Genomic DNA, 22,944 nt, shown 5'->3' on the forward strand with positions numbered 1-22,944 from the left:
GGAGTTCCGGGTACTCATCACGCTCCGGGCTATCACGCTCACCCCTTCCCCCCCCACCTTATTTTTTTTTTTTCTTTTTTGCGATTGCTTGTTCAGGGAGATACAGTTCAGCAGACAATGACAATGTCAAAGAGATGCGTTGGGTGACCCAGGATGTCGCTCCTGAAATATTGCTTGGCATGCCGGCAGTGGACGTGATATCTGAAATGTTATCTGTGTGCCTTTGATACACGGTTCTGGTCTCCACAGAGCCAATGTGCCGCGTTAATTGTTTGAATAGGAGAACATGTAACTATTGGTGGAGGGATGAGGTTTACGACTCGGCTGCCTGAGGTAGATTTCTACCGTCAATGGTGGATTGGACTTTACCACCAACATGACTGCGTCAGCTGGTGACACGGACACGATTTGAAATCAGAAGTCATCCCGCCATTGATTTTCTTGGCTCGCTGCCTCACGGCGCAATTTTTAACCCCTTGTGGGATGGCTGAATCTTCTATGAGGAGGAGCTAACTAGGTTATTATTATACTCCATAGGAGATCATGTATGGGCGGAGGTCAACACCCCTGGACACCTAACCTCAACATATGACAACTGCTGAAGCAGGCCTCAACTCCTTATAAATGAGCTGGGCTGCCTCTCAGACACCCGCACGAAGGATACACATTTCCAGACTCTCGTAAAAAGGCAGAGCAGCGAGACAAACCAAATTCCACTATACTCCACCATACCATGCAAGTAGCCATCGCGGGCGTCGGTGCTCTCGGGCACCATATTCTACGCGCAATTCTCGCACAAGGGAAACATTCGGTGACCATCTTGACACGAGGAGAACCCGTCAGTAACTTTTTCTCAATGAAAAATGCCTCTTCTCTCTAAGTTGCAAGACCTCTATAGACACGTTATCCCATGTCCTCAGTGCTCTAGTTATAGTAGCTGCTACCATATCATGTCGCTGACAGTTCACGTACCAGCGCTCTACCGACCCGCGCATCACATGGCGTAAAGTCGACTATAGCGACAAGTCCTCGCTGGAGGCGGCGCTCCGTGGTATCGATACATGTATATCGACCGCAGCAGGCTTCGACGACAAAACATTCGCGGAGGGCCAGATAAGATTAGTCGACGCATGTATTGCAGTAGGTGTTCGCCGGTTCGTGCCATCAGAGTTCGAGCTCGATCCGCACGTCCGCAAAGATCGCTACCCTTCTTCGGTTGCGAAGCGGAAAGTACTATCCCACCTTGCCACGCCGGCAGTTCGAGAGAAGATCCAGTGCACGCTATTTACACAGGGGGTCTTTTATGATTATTACTCGCCGATGACTGAGGATGGGAAGAGGCATGTGAGTAGCGAATGGCTGGCGCCGATTGGGTTTGACATAGTGGTTGATCTGAAGAACTGTCGCGCGGAACTTGTGGATGGGATGGAGGAGAAGAGAATGCGGTGCACGGCGATTGATGATGTTGGGAAGTTTGTGGCCAAGGCTTTGGAGCTGGAGGAGTGGCCGGATCAGTTTACGATATCTGGGGAGAATCTTACTTGCAAGGAACTTATTGGGATTTGTGAGAAGGTGAGAGGTATGTATGAAAGATTCGAATTGCGAGAATCCTGAATCCTTGAGCCCACCACCCTGTGAAGAGAAGTTATTATTAATAATGTATCGCATATTCACGACAATCGAATTAGGAAAACCATTCGAAATCAAACGCATATCAGTTGCAGATATGGAAAGCAAAATAGAGGAGGCAGAGAAAGCGAACGACATGATCGGAACATACATATGGACGACACCCCTTCGTATCCTCGAGGGAGACTTTTGGTGGGACGACAAAACTGCACAGGGAGTAGATATCAAAACCGTTTTTCCAGACGAGAAATTTGAATCCCTGGAAGGATTTTTGTCAAAATGGTGGTGATTTGATTCACATGGCATTACTGTCGCACAGCTTCGAGTCATATTGTTCAGTGATCCTTCGCTTTGATGAATGGACGGGTTTAAAATGCGCGTTTAGCTGCTAGGAACCAAACGATTCAATGGATTCTAGCAACATTTCTGCTATCCAACCTAATGCTAAAAATTCGAACCACAGTATGACAATCGAATTATTTTAACAAGGGAGTAGAATGGATTAAAGGATGTATATTCAAATGTCTAATGTGGAGCCATTCTATTATTGCCTCAGCTCCAATAACCCGCCTTTTTCAAGGTGAATATTTTCCGTTTTTATCTAGATAAGTGTGTAGGAATACAAGTTCAAGTTGTCCGGGCTACTCATGACGGAAGTGTAGCGTCGGATGGTTTGCAAAACTGGGGTGACCTTTGTGAGGAGAAAAGGGAAGGTGAAGCAATGGAAGCAAAGTAGTTAGATGATAACAAACAACGTAAACTTATACAAAATAGCGGCTCTTGGCTGCGTCCTCATTGACGTCAGCGACCGCCCTTAGTCAGTTGTTAGTCATAATATGGATTAGTCACCAGTCAAGCAAGCCGCCTCGCTCCTTCGCTCCTTCCCCCTTCGCTTCGCCTTAAACCCCCCAAACCAAACCTGTTCCGTTCCTTCTCCATCTGGCATCTGTCTCCAACGCGTTACTCGATTCGGCCTGCCCTTCGATCTTCGCAAACATCATTCCTCTTTCGGCCATCCTCTAACCCTATACACTCGATACGTCTTCCAAACTCGACTTCCATCAACTCCTTCGCCAACTCCTGCCCCTTCGCCGCCATGGCTGATATCGCCGCCGCTGTCGCTGACGAGAATCCTTCTCCTCCCCAGGATGACCTCGTCTCCGGAGGCAATGGCGCTGCCACGGCTGCCGCTGCTGCCGCTGCTGCTGCTGCCGCCGCCGCCGCCGCCGAGAATCGCGGTACTAAACGTCCTCGAGTTAGCAATGCTGGCGAGGACGATGACGATGATGAGGATAAACCTGGCCGTGAGCGCCGGAAGATAGAAATCAAGTTCATCCAGGACAAGTCGCGTCGCCATATCACTTTCTCCAAGCGCAAGGCTGGTATAATGAAGAAGGTCGGTTTCTAGATCAACCACCCTTTCAATGACTTAATAAACTTCCGTTTGCTTTCTCCTTGTCGCATTTCTACGGTCGCCTCGTCTTATTATTTACGAGTCTCTACTCTATGGCATGGTAATTGACCTTGTGCTCTTTGTCGTCTAGGCGTACGAGTTATCCGTCCTTACTGGCACCCAAGTCTTACTCCTCGTCGTATCCGAAACGGGTCTCGTTTACACATTCACCACCCCGAAACTCCAACCTCTCGTCACCAAATCTGAAGGGAAGAACCTTATCCAGGTATGTTGTTACCTGTAGGCCACTACCATAGAAAAACAAACATAGAAGCTAATTGCCTCCATCTAGGCCTGTTTAAATGCCCCAGAGCCTACCGCCAGCGAAAATGGCGTCGAGGTCCCCGAAGTACCTCCGGAAGCCCAAGATGATGTCAGCCATGCCAATGTCGCAGGCCAGCAACCCAACATCCCCCGTCCCGGTGGCATACATCCTGGATATATGTCCAGCGAGCACCAGCAACAGATTGCATATTACCAGAACCTCCAACAGCAGCAGCAAGCACAGGCCGGAGGTCAGTATCCAGGTATGCCAGTTGGTGCACGCCTACCACAGCAACATCAACCCGCTGCATAGGTTTCCTATCTCTTTATCCTTTATTATCTTTTTCTTATCATCGCCGCGTTTCCATCTTTGTTTCTTGTTTCTTCAATGGCTGGCGTAAGGATGTGCTGCAAAACTTGGTTTATTTTCTCTCTCTTTCTCTATCTCTTTCTCTATCTCTTTCTCTCTCTCCATTTTCGCTTCTATCCTGTACCTTTTTTCCTAATTCTTTTCTTTTTTCTCCCTTTTGCGTGGATTGCGCCTCGTTTTTTGTTTAATACCCAACTGGCAAAATGTCAGCCATGGCCACATCCACCTCAACCACGCTACGCTTATGGGCTCAATGAGAATGACGAAGGAGAAAAATCTGACAAACGGCATGACGTTTTGTCTTTGCCATTGCCTATATATCACCCCCTCTGATTTTCATCCCTCACTGGTCACACAAACACACCCACGCACACTTGATGATGAATGGCTTCGGTTCAGCCAGCGAAAATAAAATATCTTCAACGAGGGCAAAACAAACACGGACTTGCTCCTTCTCTCTTGCTACTTTCTATCAAAAAATGGTTTTCTTTTTGTTTTGTTTTCTAAACTTGATTTTTTCAGTTCTCAGTTCCCTACGTTTATTGTTGAATTATTTCAAATTTTGGCCCCCAATCCCCACCAAGCCCACATCATTTTTTCCTTCAAATATCCCAGCCAGCCAGCCATCCCGTTTACGTCTACACATTTCACATACTATTGAGCACATGCCCGTATACACACATGACCCCTACACAGACAAAGTCCGTCATGGCCACTAACGTGCCCATGTCAACAGAATAACATGAACACACACAATCAATATAGGGAAAAACATGGAAAGCCATGGAATACGTGGGGTTGGGATATTGATATATGAATATCTGGATATGGATATGGAGAATAGGACAATACCAATGTGGAAGGCAGGAAACTTCTAAATATATATTTAATATATTGCGGTATTGCAAGGTGGGGGAACGAAATACAACGGAAAAATAAAATAAAACTAAAAACTGACGGGAAGTTCTCCTCCACAGACTATGCAGTGAAAAGAAGGAGGAAGGGAGAGGCGTAAGGCCGGACCGAATGGCGTTTTCCATTTTCCATTTTTTTTTTCGTTTTTCATTTTCCAAGGGGCGTTCTTTTGTTATTATTTTTACGGTTATTGTTATGCCACATACATATACGTATATGTGTGTGTGCGCGATTGTACGTGTTTTCGAGTTCGATCCATCCGCACCCTTTGCAATGATTACCGTTTCAACACCGCAACCTGCCGTCCTCGGTCTCCTGCATTCCTCTCCTTCCCTTCCCCTGAACCCTCTCTCTACTTCCGGTTCCATTCGGTGCGGTTCGATACATCGTGTGTATGCCCTCCTTCAGAATGCTCACGGGGAGTTTTCAGGCCCAGAAGGCAACAGGCCGGGGTAGGGCCAAAACAGACTGGCATAGGTGGAAAGGACACCGGACACCGGGCACCGGGTGAGGATGATGCGACAAGGGAAATAATCAGAAGCGGGTGCCTTCCTTTCTTTTGCGGTATGTCTGTTGAAATATTCCAGGAAGCAAATAAGTGCAGGAGTAACTCTTTGTTTTATTTGTTTTATTTGTTCTTTTAATTTATTTTTCCTTTTTACTTCTCTTATTAGCAAAAGGAAGTATCTGAGGGAGCTAGTTGTTGGGATTTGTATTTTTTCCTGTTTTTTTTTTTTTTTTTTTTTTTTTTTTTTTTTTTTTTAGGGGATTGTTTGTGATGGGTCATATTTTATAACTTTTTTTCCTGGCCTGCCTTTTGCTTTGCTTTTTTCCGCTCTTTTACGTATGAGTATCTTTTTCCCTCCCCCTTTCTGTCAATTGTATCTTAGCCAGGTAGGTAGTTAGGATGGGATTTTTTTTCATTTATATGAGTATCTATGAGTATGGTTTTTTTCCCCCTATTCTTTCAATAACTATTAGGTTTTTTTAATTGAATCTCTTGTGTGTATGGGTTCGGATTGTTGGCTACTGTTCATTCTAAATAAATAGAAAGTAAAAAGCGACAGACTTATATTCCACCCTCTTATTTATTTCATTTTGAATTTATTTTGAATCATTCGCCGAAGCTCCTCATTTATTCTGCTTTGGTCAGGCTTGTTTCCTGTAAATATTTCAATCAATGCGAAAAATTTGCATATTTGTTCGAGGATTTTAGTATGTGGCTTCCTGGACTATGTAACTATATCAAGATTGAATTAACTTCCAGGATCGGAATTGCGCAATGAATGAAGAATGAATGAATGAACGAATTGAGGGGCTACTTGGTGATTTTGTATACTACTGTGTTTTTCCTTGGGGGATTCTTTTATCCCGTACGTGTAAGCTGTGCTATGAATCATGTGCTATCTTTCGCCTGCGCATTATATTTTCATGGGCATGTATGGATGGGAATGTGAGATTTTATGCTGTGTTCTGGTAATCATATAGAATGTTCTCTCTCGGAGTATGGGAGAAAGAAACGTACAAAACAATGGTGTATCTTATTTAGAAATAGTAGTGTGTAGCAAACGGTGGTATGCAGACAGGCTCATCATGACAACCAACAGACAACCACCCTCATACATCCCTTACACATGTAGACAACAGTGTAAACGTAACGCGGACATTTCATACGTTGTACGCATCTCAGAAACGAGCAAAATCCAATTAATTCGATCAATGAGTCGACGCCCATCTATACCTATCCTGTCATATTCCCAATCCAATCTATCTATCCGGTGGTTCACCTCTATCGCGATCACCACTCTCATCTCTATTTCCCCGGCCCCCTCTCATGAAGCCTACTAACGCCCCTAGCTAGCGCAATGGGCTAGTGAATTGCGATCGATCTTGAGATCTCTGCTCCTCACTGGAGTTGCCACGGCCACCCGGGCCCGCATTGGTATCAGCTTCAGCACCATCGACGCCACCATAGACACCACCAACACCCGCAGGCGTACTACTATCATCCCTCGGTATCACTGCGTCCCGATAATTGACAACAAGCGGTGACGACAAGAGCCGTTGTTCGCCACTGTTATTGGTATCACGATTACGGAACAGAGGACGCCGAAGGCGCGACGGCGAGCTCCAGGTCCACGATGTGGAACGGAGGGCTCTGCGAACCTGCTGCCCGTGGCCATTCAGCCTTGCTGGAGATGGAGAAGGAGAGGATGGGTCGTTGATACTGATGTTGTTATTGTTCTCGTTGCCGTCGTTGCGGCTGGATGAACGGTATTTATTGCGTGTGATGTTGAAATGGGATGAGATGCCGCTCGTACTGCGGTGTCGTTTGTGTGGAGAAATAATAGTAGGGCTGTAAGGAAGTATGGGGGAGGAGGGCTGTGTGAGGGATTCAAGATCGAGGTTGTCCTCGGAATCGTCGAGCTCAGCCCAGATTTCGGCTGTTTCAAGGCTTGTTCGGGTGTTGCGGCGGATATTGGGGGAGAGATCGGTTAGCGTACGCGTGTGACGGCGGGAAGGCGAAGGGGGTTTCTGTTGTTGCTTTCTAGGTTTTTGCGCTTGCAGTTGTCGTGTTTGGAGAAGAGGTTGACGTTCTCCCAAGGTTGTTTCTTCGTCCTCGGGGTAGTATGTGTATTCTGGAAGGGTGGGCTGCTCCTCGAGTAAACCAAGGCCAGGAGTTAGCGATGGGGGCGGTCCAACTGATACTGTTCCCGGGTGGGGGGTGACGGGCTCCAATCTCCAAGATAAACAGAGAACGCCAGATAAGAGGATTATGGTTCCTAGTGCTATAAGGCCCGCATGAAAGCCCGAAAGTCGCGAGCCTTGATGGAAATATATAAGCCCGTCCAGGATTGCTATAACATTGTATATGCAAAAGACGTATGGGTAAAGAATGCTGGTGCTGCACAGCTTGAGGCCGCAATGCATGTAATACAGTGGTGTTAAAGCAAGCACAACAAGGGTCAGTAGGATGATCCAAGACTGCCATCGGTTGAATTGGTTCATGCGGTCTATTACGGTACGGACTATCAGCTCGACAGCTAATTTCGCGAACAGAAGCGAGTGTGCGGACAGAATGCCGCTGACCGATCCGTACATCATCCCACGAAGCACTTTTATGCGCGGACTATGGTGGCCGTGGAGAGGCGGAGTATATAATATAGGTATACAATATTTCCTAATCCACTCTCGAGTTTGACCCGGGGTAGAGATAAGTCTCAGCATGCGGGCGCCTAGGAGGGTTATTGCTACAAGGACGGCTGTAGCGGCCATCCACAGTATAAATGGGCGGCGACCAAGCAAGACCAGCAGCTGGTCCAGGGTATGTGCAGGCTCTCCAATCGCGCCGAATATGCCGATCATGACAGCTCCGATAGATACAAGGATAGTGCCAAAGATGGAATAACGGGTGAACGGCTCCCCAAGGATCAAGGCTGCGAATATCGTATTAAAGACGAGGCCGGCCTAAAAGAGGCTGTTGTTAAGTTTCTCCCATCTTATATGCGCCCAAGGGATATGGAGTTTAGACCTACCGCTTGTAGAGTGGATAGCACGGGGAGAGGTAGGGTTGTGATCTGGATTGTGCTCCCGATGATATTGGAGATGACGAACATGGACATTCCCACCTAAACTTCTTCTCAGTATATGCTGTCGCAACCAACAATCAAACCCCCGATACACTTTCTCTCACCTGCCATCGTCGCCGTTTGTATGGCGGCCTGCGCAAATCGTAAGGGCTTTTCTCATCTTCGAGCATATGCGACTTGCGCTGCAAGGTAAGCCCAATGGCTTGGAGGCTCGTTGATACTAAACCGACAAGAACTCCAATCTAACCAAGCATTAAAAATGTGTATAAGAAGTAGATTAGGGGGCAGATATCTATATACCACAATGCTTCCACCCGGCGACAAGCCCCCTAACTGGCCCATCTCCTGGTATCGTCATGCACGGGCGGGGATAGGATGGGTGGTCCGTGGCGGGAACATCGACCATGAGGCTATATGTAGAGCAAAAGCATTACTAGAATTGGATGAAAGATATCTATGGAGCATAAAGGAGCTCACACAGATATAGCTGCAGTTGTATAGATGTGAATGAAGGTGTAGATGTAGGGGTGTAACGACTGTGTGTCTTCGAGCGACATCGCTGCTTGGTCCAGGAACAACGCTAGCCGGGGACAGATGATCAGGAGCCGCAGTGCCATCTCACCACCCACTTCCTTGATAGAGCGCGCATGTTCAACAACATCTACAGCTACGCACGACACGATCACAGGCGCACCTACATTGGCCCCGCTTGTTACTTCTGAGGGGGAACTTCAGCTTCTTCTGCCGTACAAACCCTTGGAGAGCTCATAATTACTCCTACTTGCCATTCAATATTTCATATCTGTCAACTACTCCCATCCCCGCATAACGCCAGCTTCAACCATCCACACTCGGTCAAAATGTCACAAAGCCATGCCCTCTCGGATGACCAGGTAGCCCTTTCTGTAAATGATGAAAGCAAGAAAGAATGCAAGAAGAAAGAGAATTCCACGCCTAGCTAACCACGACTTCCCAAACGCCAGGTGGCGGGCGAACTCCGCAAAATGACCGCCTTCATCCGCCAGGAAGCCCTCGAGAAAGCCCGCGAAATCCAACTCAAAGCTGACGAGGAATTCGCCATCGAGAAATCCAAACTTGTCCGTCAAGAGACTGCCGCTATCGACCTGCTCTATGAAAAGAAGTTCAAACAGGCCGCAATGTCCCAGCAAATCACCCGCTCCACCCTCGCCAATAAGACCCGTCTTCGCGTCCTCACGGCCCGCCAAGCATTGCTCGATGAGCTGTTTGACCAGGCCAGGGAGAAGTTAGCGAATGCGGCTACAAATGCGAACGGGATCAGGGGGAGTGGTGGAGACGGGTATCAGGCTACGTTGAAGGGCCTGGTGTTGGAGGGGTTATATGCCTTGAATGAGAAGAAGGTGGAGGTTAGGGCGCGAAAGAAAGATTGCGGAATTGTTAAGAAAGCGATTGAAGATGCGAAGAAGGAGTTTAAAGATCAAGCCGGCAAAGAAGTTGCGGTCGACCTTCTGGAGAATGATCCGCTGCCTGAGGAATCGTAGGTTCCCTTACCTCGTGTTGCGTATGGCGTATTATCTCTGATGGACAATTTCTTTTTTCCCCTACGGAGCAGTTCCGGCTGTTTACATTGTTGCTAACTTCTCTTTTCTAATTTCCAGAGCCGGAGGCGTCTTCATCGTCGGCACGGCGGGCAAAATCGACATCAACAACACCTTCGAAGAAAGGCTGCGGTTGCTTGAAATCGATGCCCTTCCTTCTGTTCGAGAAACGCTGTTCGGCAAGAATAAGAACCGCAAGTTCTATGATTAAACGGCCTAGACCATTTCCTTTGTCTTGTTAAAGACTTTCTTTCTTTTTCCCTCATCTTGGTGCGTCCTTGACGGGTTCTTCTTCCCTGGTTTATGGATGCAATTTTAAATCCAACTTGCCTTTTGATTTAGTATGTTTGCTTCGTTTTCTTACCTGAGCTATTGCAACTTGTTTCATTAATATCTCTTTCTCTGGCGATAGGCGCTATTGTATTCCTGTTCTTTTCAAATTGTCGACGTATACTACTAGTATTTGTAGTGGGGTTTTAGATCGGCCCAAGGCGCTTTCTTCAGTCCTTCCCTCGGCCTGGGCTGGCTCTCAGGGTTTAGGCATGCATCTATATACTTGGTTGTTGTATTTGATGTTCTAGAACTATGTATCACTTCTTGAAGGGTGGTGGGATAATATTTTAATAGTAGTCAAGGAATAGTTACACCCGACTTCTGAACGGGCACATCCCATGTCTTCATCTCTTCGATTTTATGCCCAATACTAGATATTGTTGTCTTATTATCGTTATTCCATATTTCTATCAATAACATTGTTCTCCAAAATGAAAAGGATATAATAGGGACCCTCGGAAAATGACAATCATTCATCTGGAGAAATTCAATGCTGTAGAGCACCTAAAGCACTATTTCCAGCATCCTGAACCACACCGTACTCATGTATCTTCTTTTGATGCTTATCTGCCTCTCCCTTCTCCCCTTCCGTCTTCACAAACCACTGCTTTGGCGGCCTCGGCCTCGTCCGCACCCCATACGTAAGGCGATAATACAACGCTTGTAACCGCTCCCTCGTCTCTGATCTCCGCAAGTGCGACGCCCCCGAATCCCTGATTGCCGAGAAAATGGCCTTGATACAATCCGCCAAATCGTCTATGGCGGCGTTGAATTGATGTTCGGCCCTCCTGTCTACGTCGCCGTTCTTGTTTACGAATGAAGGTATGGTCGTGCCGGAATCGATGGCTATGTCTAGGATGGAAGTCAGCGCGTGTAGTTCCCAGAAATTGAATTGATCGTTGGATCCATTGGAGCGCATGTTTGTGTTGAAGCGTAGGTCGTGTTTGAGGTATTTGGTCAGGCTGGGAAGATCGAAGAGCTGGCTTTTGGGCCTGTCGAGGAAGGAAGGATCGCAATAGAACCACGCCCAGGCGAGGCGGCAGCGGAAGAGGGCAACGCGAGGGCTGGTGGGGAGGATATTGTTTAGGAGTTGGTTTTGGAGTTCGACCTCGTTTATAGTTTTGAAGAGGTGTAGAGAGAGATTTACAAGCTGAGGTAGGTATTTGGTCAATTTGAAAGCATTTTCTAGGGAGGGGTAGTGAGCTAGACGTATATAGCACTTACTGTTTGATCTGGTATTGTAATAGGATTTGCAAGGTTGGTTGTTATGAAGTTTTGTACTTCAACGCATATGAGACAGTCGTTCATGACTGCCTCGTCTATCGCAAGTCGAAGGGTGATTTTAAGAGCATGTTGCCGGGTGTCGTCATTGAACCTGATTCGAAACAGTTAGAGGGCAACCAATATAGATGCGTTGAGTGAGAGAGCTACTTGCTTTTCTGATAGAACACGTAAGAGTTCTAATACTGATAGGAGGTTTCGAGTATCCCGATTCCAGTATTCTATAGAGCAAAGCGTTAGCTATACGAATCGATTATGGTAAAAACGTCGAAGTCTTACCATCAGAGATATGGTGATCGGGTTGTAGACTGAGAGAGACGTCTAATGCAGCCTGTCTTGCTCCGAGCCTTCGAAAAAGCTGATCGATATGGCTTGGGGTTATTAACGACGATATGCGTCCCGCAGATGATTGCTAAAATAGTCAGCGGTATTGCGTTTAGCCAGAATACTTTGCGAAGCATACCTCCAATACTGCGACATTTACCGATTGCATGTAACCATCCTGCCCCGTGGGGACTGCAAACATGTTAATACACAAACTACGATGAAGAAGACAATAGAATCAGGTAAACAGACCAGTTTGTAGCAACCACAGTAACACCTCGTCAGGCAGCATCCTGCTCGATAACCTATTCGAGACAATTCCGGAGATGAATGCTGGACCACGCGTTTCAGGGACTAAGATGCATTAATACAAGTGCGAGGCAAATTTGTAGCGACAGGCAGAAGCTCTCTAACCCTCTAGATTACATTCCCACGACGCAGGCTGTATCCACCCCGAAGGAAACCTCGGATATGGTACAACTGGGGTGTTTTCTTCAAAGAACAACCAGATCTTCCTTGTCGCGAACGTTTCTGTCCGCTCAACCGCATCCTTCAGTCGCTGAATCCCTTTAGTATCCGTCTCATCCTCGACAGCTGCAGCTAGGAGATCAGCACGCAGGACACCACGGCACCTTTCGGGTTGCACTTTTGGCAGCAGGCCCTGCTTTATTTTCGCAACTTTGGCTTCGGTCGCTTTATCATTGGCTGCGTCTGCGACAAGTGTGTCCAGAGAAAATTGATACTTCGGCAAATCTTTGCGGTCATTGAGTTTTAGAGAGCTGCGACCTGAGAGAAGCTGTTGAAGTTTGGTAGGGCGCCCGGCGTCGGTATTGTCCCTACCAGGTCGGGGAGAGTGGGACGATGAGGAAAGAGGCCGCACTGAGGCTGGAGGTTTTAGAAATCGGGCTAATAGATCTTCTGCCGATTCTATATCTGAGAGAGAGTCCGTATCCTCGTCTGAATTTGTCACAATCACTTTACCATCTCTCACAATGCGCTGGGAGAAGGAATTGAAGCTGGTCGTGGTTGTATTTGTTAGTTGATGTTCACCATCCCGAGGTTGGGATGGGTTATTCTGTTGCACATCCCTGCCGGAAGCTGAATCATCGTTCGTATGTTGAGAGACTTGGGACAAGGTTCGGTCGTCCTTTATCTGCGAGGCCCCTTGTCTCAGGGGAATGGGAGAGACAAATGCGTGGGACGACAACGCAGATGACAACGGGGACGATAAACCAGACTGTGAGACCACAGATGTGCTATCATCATCTAATCTGCCACTTGGAGTCCTGGTTCGAAGACAAGCGTTCTGCTGGGAAGGAGAACTATCCTGATGCCGACCGGAGCTGCTGTGGCTGGTTGACATTGTTTGGTGACAAGCTAGCCGGCAGATATCTTGACGTTGCGGCGGTTTTCCATCGTTCAGACGCGTCCAGGCGTTTTTGACATCGCGATATCACGTGATGTAGCTCAAATGCAATATTCCCTTTTCGGGAACATTCCAGCTTCGTCCATGGACTGGATAGTATGGACGGTTTCAAAAAGCTTTGTCTTACGCTAAGAATTCTAAAATCTTTACTCGTATAACAGATCTGTGGTTCGAGAGTAAGGAAACTCATGGATTACACTAATCTTTGCTACCTGTGGACAAGAACTTTCCCAAACTGGTCGCTCGTTATTCCGGCGAGCCCTCAGTTTTCAGATCACGACTGTCCATCTCCCTTTCTTTATATTACCAGAGTACTCTTTACATGTGCTACCAGTAGTAGCCTCATATTTCCACAATAGGGCTTTGAAATCCAGCTTTTTGTCAATATTCTGTGTATGGTCTAGCTACATTCAGCACTTTGGATTTCACAATAGCGATTGGACGAACTTGATGCAGATCCCCCAATTTCAGCCGTCCTATCGGTGATATTAGTATCTATCGATGGCATAGTATCTGCAGATGAGATGGTTATTTTTGTACGTAATGCAATATTTTCACTAACTAGACCTATAAAAATTTAGGGACCGTGCATAAAGTGATGAAGTTTTGCACGAGAGATGAAATTTCTATTTTTGGCTTCCACGACCAGGATGCACGAGCACGCGCCAATGATATCGCGCAGAAAGTCGACCGGACCTCCTCGCTTGAAGCGGCTGAAACAAACATCGAGCCATGACGCATGTGTGATGATGGCTGGCTTGGGAGGCTCCAATGAGAGGACTGTGAGAGCGCCCTTGTATGTTTTGCTCTCAGTTCTGGCGGCTCTTCCGGGGACCTGGTAATAATTTCACGGTAATTCAGCAGGTAACTTGCGTATCAGATTTTATTTTAGTAGCAACTGTAACAGTGAGTAGTTTGGCATTGACATGCTGATCGGCGACTTCAATTCCAACAGGGTATTTTATGAATTTTCTTTTCCATTGCTTATCTGCTCAGACGAGCCTCTCAAGGAGTTCTGATCGGTTATTTTCAGATACTATTCACAACCAAATCGCCATGTTGAGCATGTGCAGAGTGCGAGAGCAGATGTTATCGCTGATCAGTAGGGTGCTTCAGGAGAGCTCGCTAGAACCACCTAAGCTTGCCTTTGGAAGCTCAATATCGACTAGCCATGGCAAGTGTAATGGATAATCCTCATCCACACCCTTGATGGATGCATTTACAAAGAGTGTTCGCGAGCCAGCTTCGACAGAATGGGTATCTCCAGAACAATGACTGGTTGCATAATACGTTTCGGAGCGCTTCCCCGAATCATTATCCCCCTTTCCCGCTTGACTATGTTGTCCATCATGCTCTAATCCCGATCCCCCTCGTAGCGTCGACAAATCTGCCACCAAAACAGACCGCGCTTCATCGATATCAGCGGAATATGATGGGGTCGCGCTCATCTGATCTGCCGGCGCCCATGTAACCAGCTTCGCACCCCAGCCTTCATGGATGTGCCCGAAACAGTGTAGCCGTGGTCGGGCGCGGGCAAGGGCTTCAAAGACGAGTGTGCTGCCCGCACTATCACCTGATAACGTGTGATCCAGGATGCCCTTTGGCGGCCCATGCGTCATGACCAAGTCGACGGTATTGCTGATTTCAAATGTATGTCCCGACCGGAGAGGATATTGAAAAGCCCAGCCTCCTCCTTGTGACGGTGTCAAGGGGCTGGCGAAGACAGTCAGCGATGCGCCGTTTCTGAGGTCAAAGCTATGTGTTCCTTCCTCAAGGAATACGATGCCTGCTGATGTGGCGGCGTCGCTGTTAAAAAGCTGTCTTGCTTCTCCGAAGTCACCGTATGCTCGCTTGATTAGTGCTGCATCAAGATATTTGAGCTGGAGCTCCACTCTCTTCTTGAAGAAAGGGATATCCAGAGTGAAATCATGGTTTCCTGGAATGACAAGCTTGAGGGGTGCTTTGAGCTCTGTTAGGAGTTTGATAGCGGAATGGAATTCCTCCAATGTAGACCCTTCCGTGAGATCACCACAGTGGATTGCAACATCTGCCTCTGTGTCTGTAGTAAATTCTCGGCTGTGAGTATCAGAGAGAATCAGAAATCGCGTTTTGATAGTTGGTAAAGTTACAGATTCGGGAGAATCCATGATCTGCGACAGGGTCTTGCATCGGTACTAGTATCGAGTGAAGCATGATGGAGTTGGATAGGCAGACAGCACAAGTGAACACTAACCCGCATTAGGAAATGATGACATAATCATCAGCAATTGCTTGCAGTGTCTGAGAACTATGATTGATGGATATTCTTTCCTTCAGCTACTTCATCACAAATCTATATAATTAAGAATTGAATACACAGATTAACATGGTATACAGCTATCTCTGAGATGTGTTTTTATATCATATATATGCTAGATTGATGATGAACTTGTATATACTACTAAAATGTAGCCATGAAAAACAATAAGTGCTGTTTATATTCTGATCTACATCATATATATGTAATAATTGATATAGTTGTTTAGTTATTCTCATTCAAAGATATCTTCTCCAAAAAATGTAGCCGCTGTATATCAAACAGGAATCATTCATTCTCAGATGCTTGATGAAGAATTAACATTGTTTTTCAAATAGGACAGTGGCAGATTAGTAGCAGATAATGTGATTCTCTAGTTGGTTGTGTTAAAACGGCGAATTCTTTGTGAAGCGTCTGATATTGATTCCGTGGGACGTCTGGTGGTCGTCCGTTGGATGATAATTCGGTTTGTAATGAGCTGCAGGGGAGCCTTGAAGTGTTGACATGTAGGCAGCAGGGGCGTATATCCGTAATAGGGAGCCTAGGGATAACACGTAGAGATGAAGACTGAAGACCACATAACGTCGCGCCTTCTGGTTGGTGGACAGCCGGTGCCCTGGTGTTCCAAGGTTGAGGATGATATAAAGTCCATGTAAATGGAATCCGTACACAGATAAAACTCCACGCTGTTATCTTTTTTGCCATCGTTGGGGACGCTGGAAGGATGAATCCTTCCACGGGGTTCCGCGCTTACTAACGAACCCACAGTTTCTCGGAAGGACAGGATCTTGATCGACGGTAAAAATACCGTTCTGCGGCACTTGGAGCCCTGTGTAAGTTTACCGACCATTTACGATCGTCATCCGATCCCAATTCCACAGCCAAGGCACGGAATGGAACAAGCGTCAAGCCCGCAGCAGCATATGTTCATACCGAGATGTCTTACTGCGCGGATTCCTTAGATTTAGCGAAAGGAGTTCCAAACTCCTGGGCAAAGCTGAGCTGGATCTCAGCCACCAAAGTGCAGTACATATAAATTGCGAGGCATCCAGGTCACAAGGTTATGCGCGGTGCTAGTGAGCTAAGGGGACAGGCCAGACTCCTCGCTTACTGAATATTTTAAATAACAATCATCCCATGCCGCGAGCCAAGGGGTGCTAAAACTTTTCGTGATCCCGGGTCCGTCCTGCCCTATCAATGCTACCATGTATCGTTATGGATTTACCACGGGGGTTCGCTTCCTTGATATGCCCGACGAAAGTTAAAGTTAAAGGACACATGGGCGCAAGTGGCGCCGAGATCTTGTTGCTGCAATCTCTGTCCATCCAAAAAGTTGACAAAAAATTCCAGAGGCTGATCCAGACACCGCCGGATAGCGGAGTTGACTAAGCCAGCAACTAGGCTGTGTATTGGCCTCGTATTAGAAATCTACCTAGGTAAGGATAGTTACAGGACAAATACGCCAGCTTACCAGATTCATCAACCAACTCGCTCTTCCGGCGGTCGTCCACCTCAGCACCCACGAACTCCTGACTCCCTCCCATCTTCTGTTCTGAACGCTGTGCCCTGGACGACCATTCACGCCGTAGGATATTCTGGCCGTTGTCGCTGTCGATTCTCCGCGTTTCTCTTCCCCGGTTTGCTGACCAATTTCACTCCTTCGATTCATGCCTTACCCCTTCTCCGGACATCCTCTACTTATCCGTCCCACCCACTTTTCAAGCCTTCACAACGTAGACAGTGCCTCCGGTTTACATACCTAGCAAGAATCCGTTCCGCTATATCCAGTCCTCAGATCGCAATCGCATATATTCTTAATTTTGTCCCATTATTCTTCGTCGACCTTTTCCCCCCCTTCCTTCATCTCAAAACCCCTGAATCTTAACCGCGGCCCAACGCATGCGAACACTCTCCTCAGCTTCCTGGGCGGCCTGAATAATTGCAAATGTGCGAATCATCGTCCTAACCCGATCATACCCCTTATTTTATGTTATAAGTGGAATTAAGGAGCCCGGAATGGCCGTGGTACAATTTGGGGCTGAGGATGAGGCCACCATTTCGAAGCCTGTTCAAAGGATGCGATGGGCCACCCAACGCCGAACTGGTGCCGGCGGATCGCGAAAGAGACGGTCTATAATGGATAGACTACACCGTCGCACTAGTTCCAAGGAAGAAAAACGAAAATCGACTACAAGCCCCTTGCCACATCCCGAGGAGTCGGCGGTTGACGAAGCCTCTGTTGACAGCTCGAATATTCGGCGGATATTCTGCAACGTACCACTTCCTGAGGACGTGAAGGACGAGAACGGCCGCCTCATCGCAAATTATTCGAGGAATAAGATAAGAACGGCAAAATATACCCCGTTAAGTTTTATTCCGAAGAATTTGTGGTTTCAGTTTCATAATGTTGCAAATATTTACTTTTTGTTCACTATTATTCTATCTGTAAGTTTGCTTGTCCTTCTATACGGTTTCTATCATATATGTCATGATTTGTTAATGTGTCATTAGATATTTCCTATTTTCGGCGCCACCAGCCCCGGGCTGAGCGCCGTCCCTCTCATTTCGATTTTAACAATTACTGCCATTAAAGATGCCATTGAGGACTGGAGACGAACCATACTGGATACCGAACTAAACAACTCCCCGATTCATCGGTTGGTGGAATGGACCAATGTTAATTCAATTGAAGATAATGTCTCGTTATGGCGGAGGATCAAGAAGGCAACCTCCAGAGCCGTGATGAAATTGTGGCACGTAATCATTGCCTTTAAGAAAGGGGGAAAGCTGGAGGTCCCCGAAGAGGATATCCTCAATGGACAACGACCGTCAATAGATACTAGACGCACAAAGAGAGACTCGACGTATTCATTCAGACAATCGTTCCAGCAAAATACTTACCATTCCCACGAGGAAAACGGTGCCATACAGATGACACCTGTACCATCCCCTAATCCTGACAAACGCAACGCGCAAATGGACGGACAATCATCCGGGATGCTCAGATCTTCAAGTGACTATCTGTCTCCAGAGCCACCCCAGGCGTCGGACCATGCGCATGTGCGTAATGAATACGGGAGCGTGCTGAATAAGTCCAGACAAACTCCCCAAACGGCAAGGTTCAAGCGTGATTACTGGAAGAACGTGCAAGTGGGCGATTTCGTGCGAATTTACAACGAGGAGCCCATTCCTGCCGACGTAGTTGTGTTGTCCACTTCTGACCCCGACGGGGCTTGTTACGTTGAAACGAAAAACCTCGATGGAGAAACTAACTTAAAAGTACGACAAGCGCTTCATTGCACTCGCGACGTAAAGCACGCCAGGGACTGCGAGAAGGCGCAATTTACGATCGAGAGCGAGTCTCCGCACCCGAATCTTTACGAGTATAACGGGGCGATTAAGTGGATGCAACACGACGTGAATACGCCGGATGGACCCGGAAGAGAGATGGTGGAACCCATTACCATCAATAATATTTTACTCCGTGGCTGTAGTATACAGAATACTGAATGGGTTTTGGGAATGGTAGTTTTCACCGGCCTTCAAACGAAGATCATGCTAAATTCTGGCGCTACCCCAACGAAGCGGGCAAGAATTGCCAGGGGCTTGAACTGGAACGTCATTTACAATTTCGTCATCCTTTTCCTTATGTGCCTTGTTTCCGGAATCGTTCAGGGTATCACCTGGGGTCAAGGAAAAAATTCTTTGGATTTATTTGAATTTGGGTCATATGGCGGCTCACCCCCTGTCGACGGGTTTGTTACGTTCTGGGCTGCAGTTATTCTCTATCAGAGTCTCGTCCCGATCTCACTCTATATATCCTTGGAAATTGTTCGAACTGCACAGGCCATCTTCATCCACAGCGACACATTCATGTACTACGACAAACTTGGTTATCCTTGCACGCCCAAGTCATGGAATATATCGGACGACCTGGGCCAGATCGAATACATCTTCTCAGATAAAACGGGAACATTGACCCAGAACGTGATGGAATTTAAGAAATGCACCATTAACGGCGTTTCTTACGGTGAAGCGTACACCGAGGCCATGGCTGGAATGCAACGTCGCGAGGGTATCGACGTGGAAGAAGTCTCCAAAAAGGCAAATGAAGCCATCGCCAAATCTCGCGTTCAAATGCTCCAACAACTACGTTCTATCCATGACAATCCTTATCTCCGCGATGAAAATCTTACCTTTGTTTCCCCCGAATTCGTCTCTCACCTTTCTGGATCTGCTGGAGAGGAACAGAGAGCCGCCAATGAGCATTTCATGCTTGCCTTGGCTTTGTGCCATACAGTTATAACAGAACGTACTCCAGGCGATCCTCCTAAACTTGAGTTCAAAGCTCAGTCTCCCGATGAAGCAGCACTGGTCGCGACCGCACGAGACTGCGGTTTCACCGTGCTGGGAAGATCGGGTGACGACATCCGGTTGAACATTATGGGTGAAGAGCGGTTATACACTGTCCTGAATACTTTGGAATTCAACTCATCAAGAAAGCGAATGAGCGCAATTATCCGCATGCCTGATGGGAGAATCATATTATTCTGCAAAGGTGCCGATAGTATAATTTATTCTCGCCTGACTCGCGGGCAACAGCAGGAACTCAGAAAGTCGACCGCAGGGCATCTTGAAATGTTTGCTAGAGAGGGCCTGCGGACACTGTGTATCGCCGAGCGAGTTCTGAGCGAGGAAGAATACCGAGAATGGAAAAGGTCGCATGATTTGGCTGCGCAGTCGCTTACTGACCGTGACGTTAAGCTCGAAGAAACCTCCAGCGCCATTGAACAAGAGCTTACTCTCCTTGGCGGCACTGCCATTGAGGATAGGTTGCAGGATGGCGTCCCCGATACTATTTCCCTCCTAGCAACCGCTGGAATCAAGCTATGGGTCCTTACAGGGGATAAAGTTGAAACCGCTATTAACATTGGATTTTCGTGTAATCTGCTGTCCAACGAGATGGACCTGATCGTTTTCAATATCGACAAGGATGACCCTGACTCCGCCACATATGAACTCGACACGAATTTGGCGAAGTTTGGTCTTACTGGCTCTGACGAAGAGCTAATCGCTGCTCAAAGCAACCACGAACCGCCGGCTCCGACGCACGCTCTCATTGTAGATGGAGACACGCTCAAGCTCATGCTGTCCCCAGAGTTAAAGCAGAAATTCCTCCTATTATGCAAACAGTGCAAATCCGTGCTGTGCTGCAGAGTTAGCCCTGCTCAGAAGGCCGCTGTTGTACAGATGGTTAAGACAGGATTGAACGTCATGGCTCTTGCTATTGGCGATGGTGCGAACGATGTTGCTATGATCCAGGAAGCGGATGTAGGGGTTGGAATTGCTGGTGAGGAAGGCCGCCAGGCTGTCATGTCGTCAGATTACGCTATTGGCCAGTTCCGATTCCTTCAGCGCCTCGTTCTGGTCCATGGAAGATGGTCTTATCGAAGACTTGGTGAAACTGTTGCCAATTTCTTCTACAAGGTATGCGAAGTACACAAAATTACTTAATTTGGACCCTAATGCTTACGTTTTATGTTACTAACGCATTGGTTAGAATCTTGTATGGACGTTTGCGCTCTTCTGGTACTCGATATACAACAACTTTGATTGTTCCTACCTCTTCGACTTCACGTACATCATCTTAGTCAACTTGGCTTTTACGTCTCTCCCCGTGATATTGATGGGTATCTTGGACCAAGACGTGGACGATAAAGTTTCTCTAGCGGTCCCGCAGCTGTATAAGACTGGTATCGAACAGAAGGAATGGACCCAGAAGAAGTTCTGGTGAGTAATTTTTTCCCTCTTCTAGCCTGACGAAGTATATCACAAGTTTTTCTAACATATTTGCACGCACAGGCTCTACATGCTAGATGGATTCTACCAGTCTCTTATGTGTTTCTTCATGACTTACCTTCTTTATCGCCCCGCTACCGGAGTGACGGATAATGGACTAGACCTAAGCGATCGGAATCGCATGGGGGTGTTTGTGGCTTGTTCCGCCGTGACCGCTAGCAACACATATATTTTATTGAATACCTATCGTTGGGATTGGTTGACCGTTCTCATCAATGCAATCAGCAGCCTTCTCATTTTTTTCTGGACGGGTGTTTACACCTCAGTGGACTCCTCTGGCCAATTTTATAGGGCCGGCCGGGAAGTATTCGGCACGCTTACCTTTTGGGCGTTAACGTTTTTAACAGTGACAATGTGCTTGTGCCCTCGATTTACGATTAAATCGATCCAAAAGATATATTTTCCGAAGGACGTGGACATCGTTCGTGAGCAAGTTGTTGCGGGGAATTTCAAATACTTGGATGAATACGAGGCGTATGTTCCTCCTACTGCTCGGGACTTGTCCCCCGCGTCCACAGACCTTGGGAAAATTGACGTGTCGACGAAGCGACCGAAATCCGTGCCTGAAGACGAACGACCAATCTACCCACCATCTGTTGCGCCTACTGCAACGACCCACAACCCCAGAAGCCAAAACGGAAGCGATGGAACTGGATACACCGCAAGCTTAGAATTCCGACACCACCAGCAGCAATCAATTGATCATGGGACGTCATACGACCGCGTTCGTCGGTCAATGGATCCGGTTCGGAGCAGCTTTGAAGTAACCCGCGATTTCACATCCGCCGCAATGCTTAGTCGCATGGAGTCGACTCACGAAGATTAACACGAACTGCAATACCCAACAACCCAGCTTTCAGATCTCCTCGCCCCATCTAACAATTAAATTCTCTATGTTATCCCGCTGACCCTTGTTTTCACTTTATGTCGACCCAGTTAATGTATAGTTTCTCCGACCGCCACCATGTCCCTAATGACCTTCTTCCCTTGCACACATGTTTCTTTTTTTCCCCTTCGTTACTATTTACTTGCGCCACTTTCAATTATTTCAATTACGCGGATGCATTCTATATTCTGCACCGAAATATCCGCATGAGCGTCAATTCTTATATACTTACTCCAACGCCTCGCTTCTTTTCCAAATTTCTCCTTTTATCCTCACGTTATTACCATTAGAGGCGTTCAACTTGTTGCATGTTTGGCATTTGGCTTTTCAGAGGAGGGAAAATCGCACTTGTTTTTTTGGTATTTTTTTCTTCTGTTGATCGGCGTGTGGAATTGTCAATTTTCCTTCCGGAGATTTATATATATAAAAGCAACTTCTTGTTTTTGCTATCTTCCCTTTGATCCCTCTGCTTTTTTGTTTTCTTGTCTTGAATTCGTAAATATCTATTCTTCTCCATGTTCTGCTTCCAGCCCTGGACCAGGCATGCCTTTTTATTTTATTGTTGGCTCATTCACATTCCGCCCTATCCCTGTCTCCCCTTTTCTCTTCACTTTTTTTTATTTGGTTTTGTTGAACAAGCTTTTTTTCTCCTTCCCCCCCCCCCCTGTATGTCCTTCTGTACAAAATTTACTATACTTCTTTTCAAATGTCACAATGGGAACTCTTCCCCCATGTATGAGA

The 22,944-nt window shown here is 47.0% G+C and overlaps 7 protein-coding genes across 7 annotated transcripts; 4 read left to right on the plus strand and 3 right to left on the minus strand.

Moving 5' to 3' along the window:
• Nucleotides 1-733: 733 nt before the first annotated feature.
• On the plus strand, nt 734-1,918 carry HCBG_05653 (uncharacterized protein; the record flags this gene model as incomplete). Its single annotated transcript, XM_045432702.1, has 3 exons — nt 734-838; nt 976-1,579; nt 1,689-1,918. The coding sequence occupies 3 exons, from the start codon at nt 734-736 to the stop codon at nt 1,916-1,918; spliced, it is 939 nt and encodes a 312-aa protein (XP_045286818.1).
• Nucleotides 1,919-2,645: 727 nt separating this feature from the next.
• Nucleotides 2,646-3,659, plus strand: HCBG_05654 (MADS box transcription factor Mcm1; the record flags this gene model as incomplete). Its single annotated transcript, XM_045432703.1, has 3 exons — nt 2,646-3,025; nt 3,174-3,308; nt 3,375-3,659. 3 exons carry the CDS (start codon nt 2,726-2,728, stop codon nt 3,657-3,659), a joined length of 720 nt encoding a protein of 239 aa, XP_045286819.1.
• Nucleotides 3,660-6,488: 2,829 nt separating this feature from the next.
• On the minus strand, nt 6,489-8,563 carry HCBG_05655 (DUF803 domain-containing protein; the record flags this gene model as incomplete). Its single annotated transcript, XM_045432704.1, has 3 exons — nt 6,489-8,099; nt 8,168-8,260; nt 8,522-8,563. 3 exons carry the CDS (start codon nt 8,561-8,563, stop codon nt 6,489-6,491), a joined length of 1,746 nt encoding a protein of 581 aa, XP_045286820.1.
• Nucleotides 8,564-8,875: 312 nt separating this feature from the next.
• HCBG_05656 (vacuolar ATP synthase subunit E) lies at nt 8,876-10,469 on the plus strand (the record flags this gene model as incomplete). The annotated part of the gene is made up of 3 exons (XM_045432705.1): nt 8,876-9,114; nt 9,205-9,737; nt 9,859-10,469. 3 exons carry the CDS (start codon nt 9,082-9,084, stop codon nt 10,007-10,009), a joined length of 717 nt encoding a protein of 238 aa, XP_045286821.1.
• A 149-nt stretch (nt 10,470-10,618) lies between these two features.
• HCBG_05657 (uncharacterized protein) lies at nt 10,619-13,124 on the minus strand (the record flags this gene model as incomplete). The annotated part of the gene is made up of 7 exons (XM_045432706.1): nt 10,619-11,281; nt 11,356-11,506; nt 11,583-11,652; nt 11,692-11,824; nt 11,876-11,928; nt 11,989-12,090; nt 12,151-13,124. 7 exons carry the CDS (start codon nt 13,097-13,099, stop codon nt 10,619-10,621), a joined length of 2,121 nt encoding a protein of 706 aa, XP_045286822.1.
• A 1,150-nt stretch (nt 13,125-14,274) lies between these two features.
• HCBG_05658 (serine/threonine phosphatase) lies at nt 14,275-15,309 on the minus strand (the record flags this gene model as incomplete). Its single annotated transcript, XM_045432707.1, has 1 exon — nt 14,275-15,309. The coding sequence occupies one exon, from the start codon at nt 15,307-15,309 to the stop codon at nt 14,275-14,277; it is 1,035 nt and encodes a 344-aa protein (XP_045286823.1).
• A 2,165-nt stretch (nt 15,310-17,474) lies between these two features.
• Nucleotides 17,475-22,649, plus strand: HCBG_05659 (phospholipid-translocating P-type ATPase domain-containing protein; the record flags this gene model as incomplete). Its single annotated transcript, XM_045432708.1, has 4 exons — nt 17,475-17,903; nt 17,970-20,945; nt 21,019-21,248; nt 21,321-22,649. 4 exons carry the CDS (start codon nt 17,475-17,477, stop codon nt 22,141-22,143), a joined length of 4,458 nt encoding a protein of 1,485 aa, XP_045286824.1.
• Between the last annotated feature and the right edge of the window lie 295 nt (nt 22,650-22,944).

This window comes from Histoplasma capsulatum, assembly GCF_000150115.1.
Source record: "Histoplasma capsulatum G186AR genomic scaffold supercont2.7, whole genome shotgun sequence".
Classification (NCBI taxonomy): Eukaryota; Fungi; Ascomycota; class Eurotiomycetes; order Onygenales; family Ajellomycetaceae; genus Histoplasma; species Histoplasma capsulatum.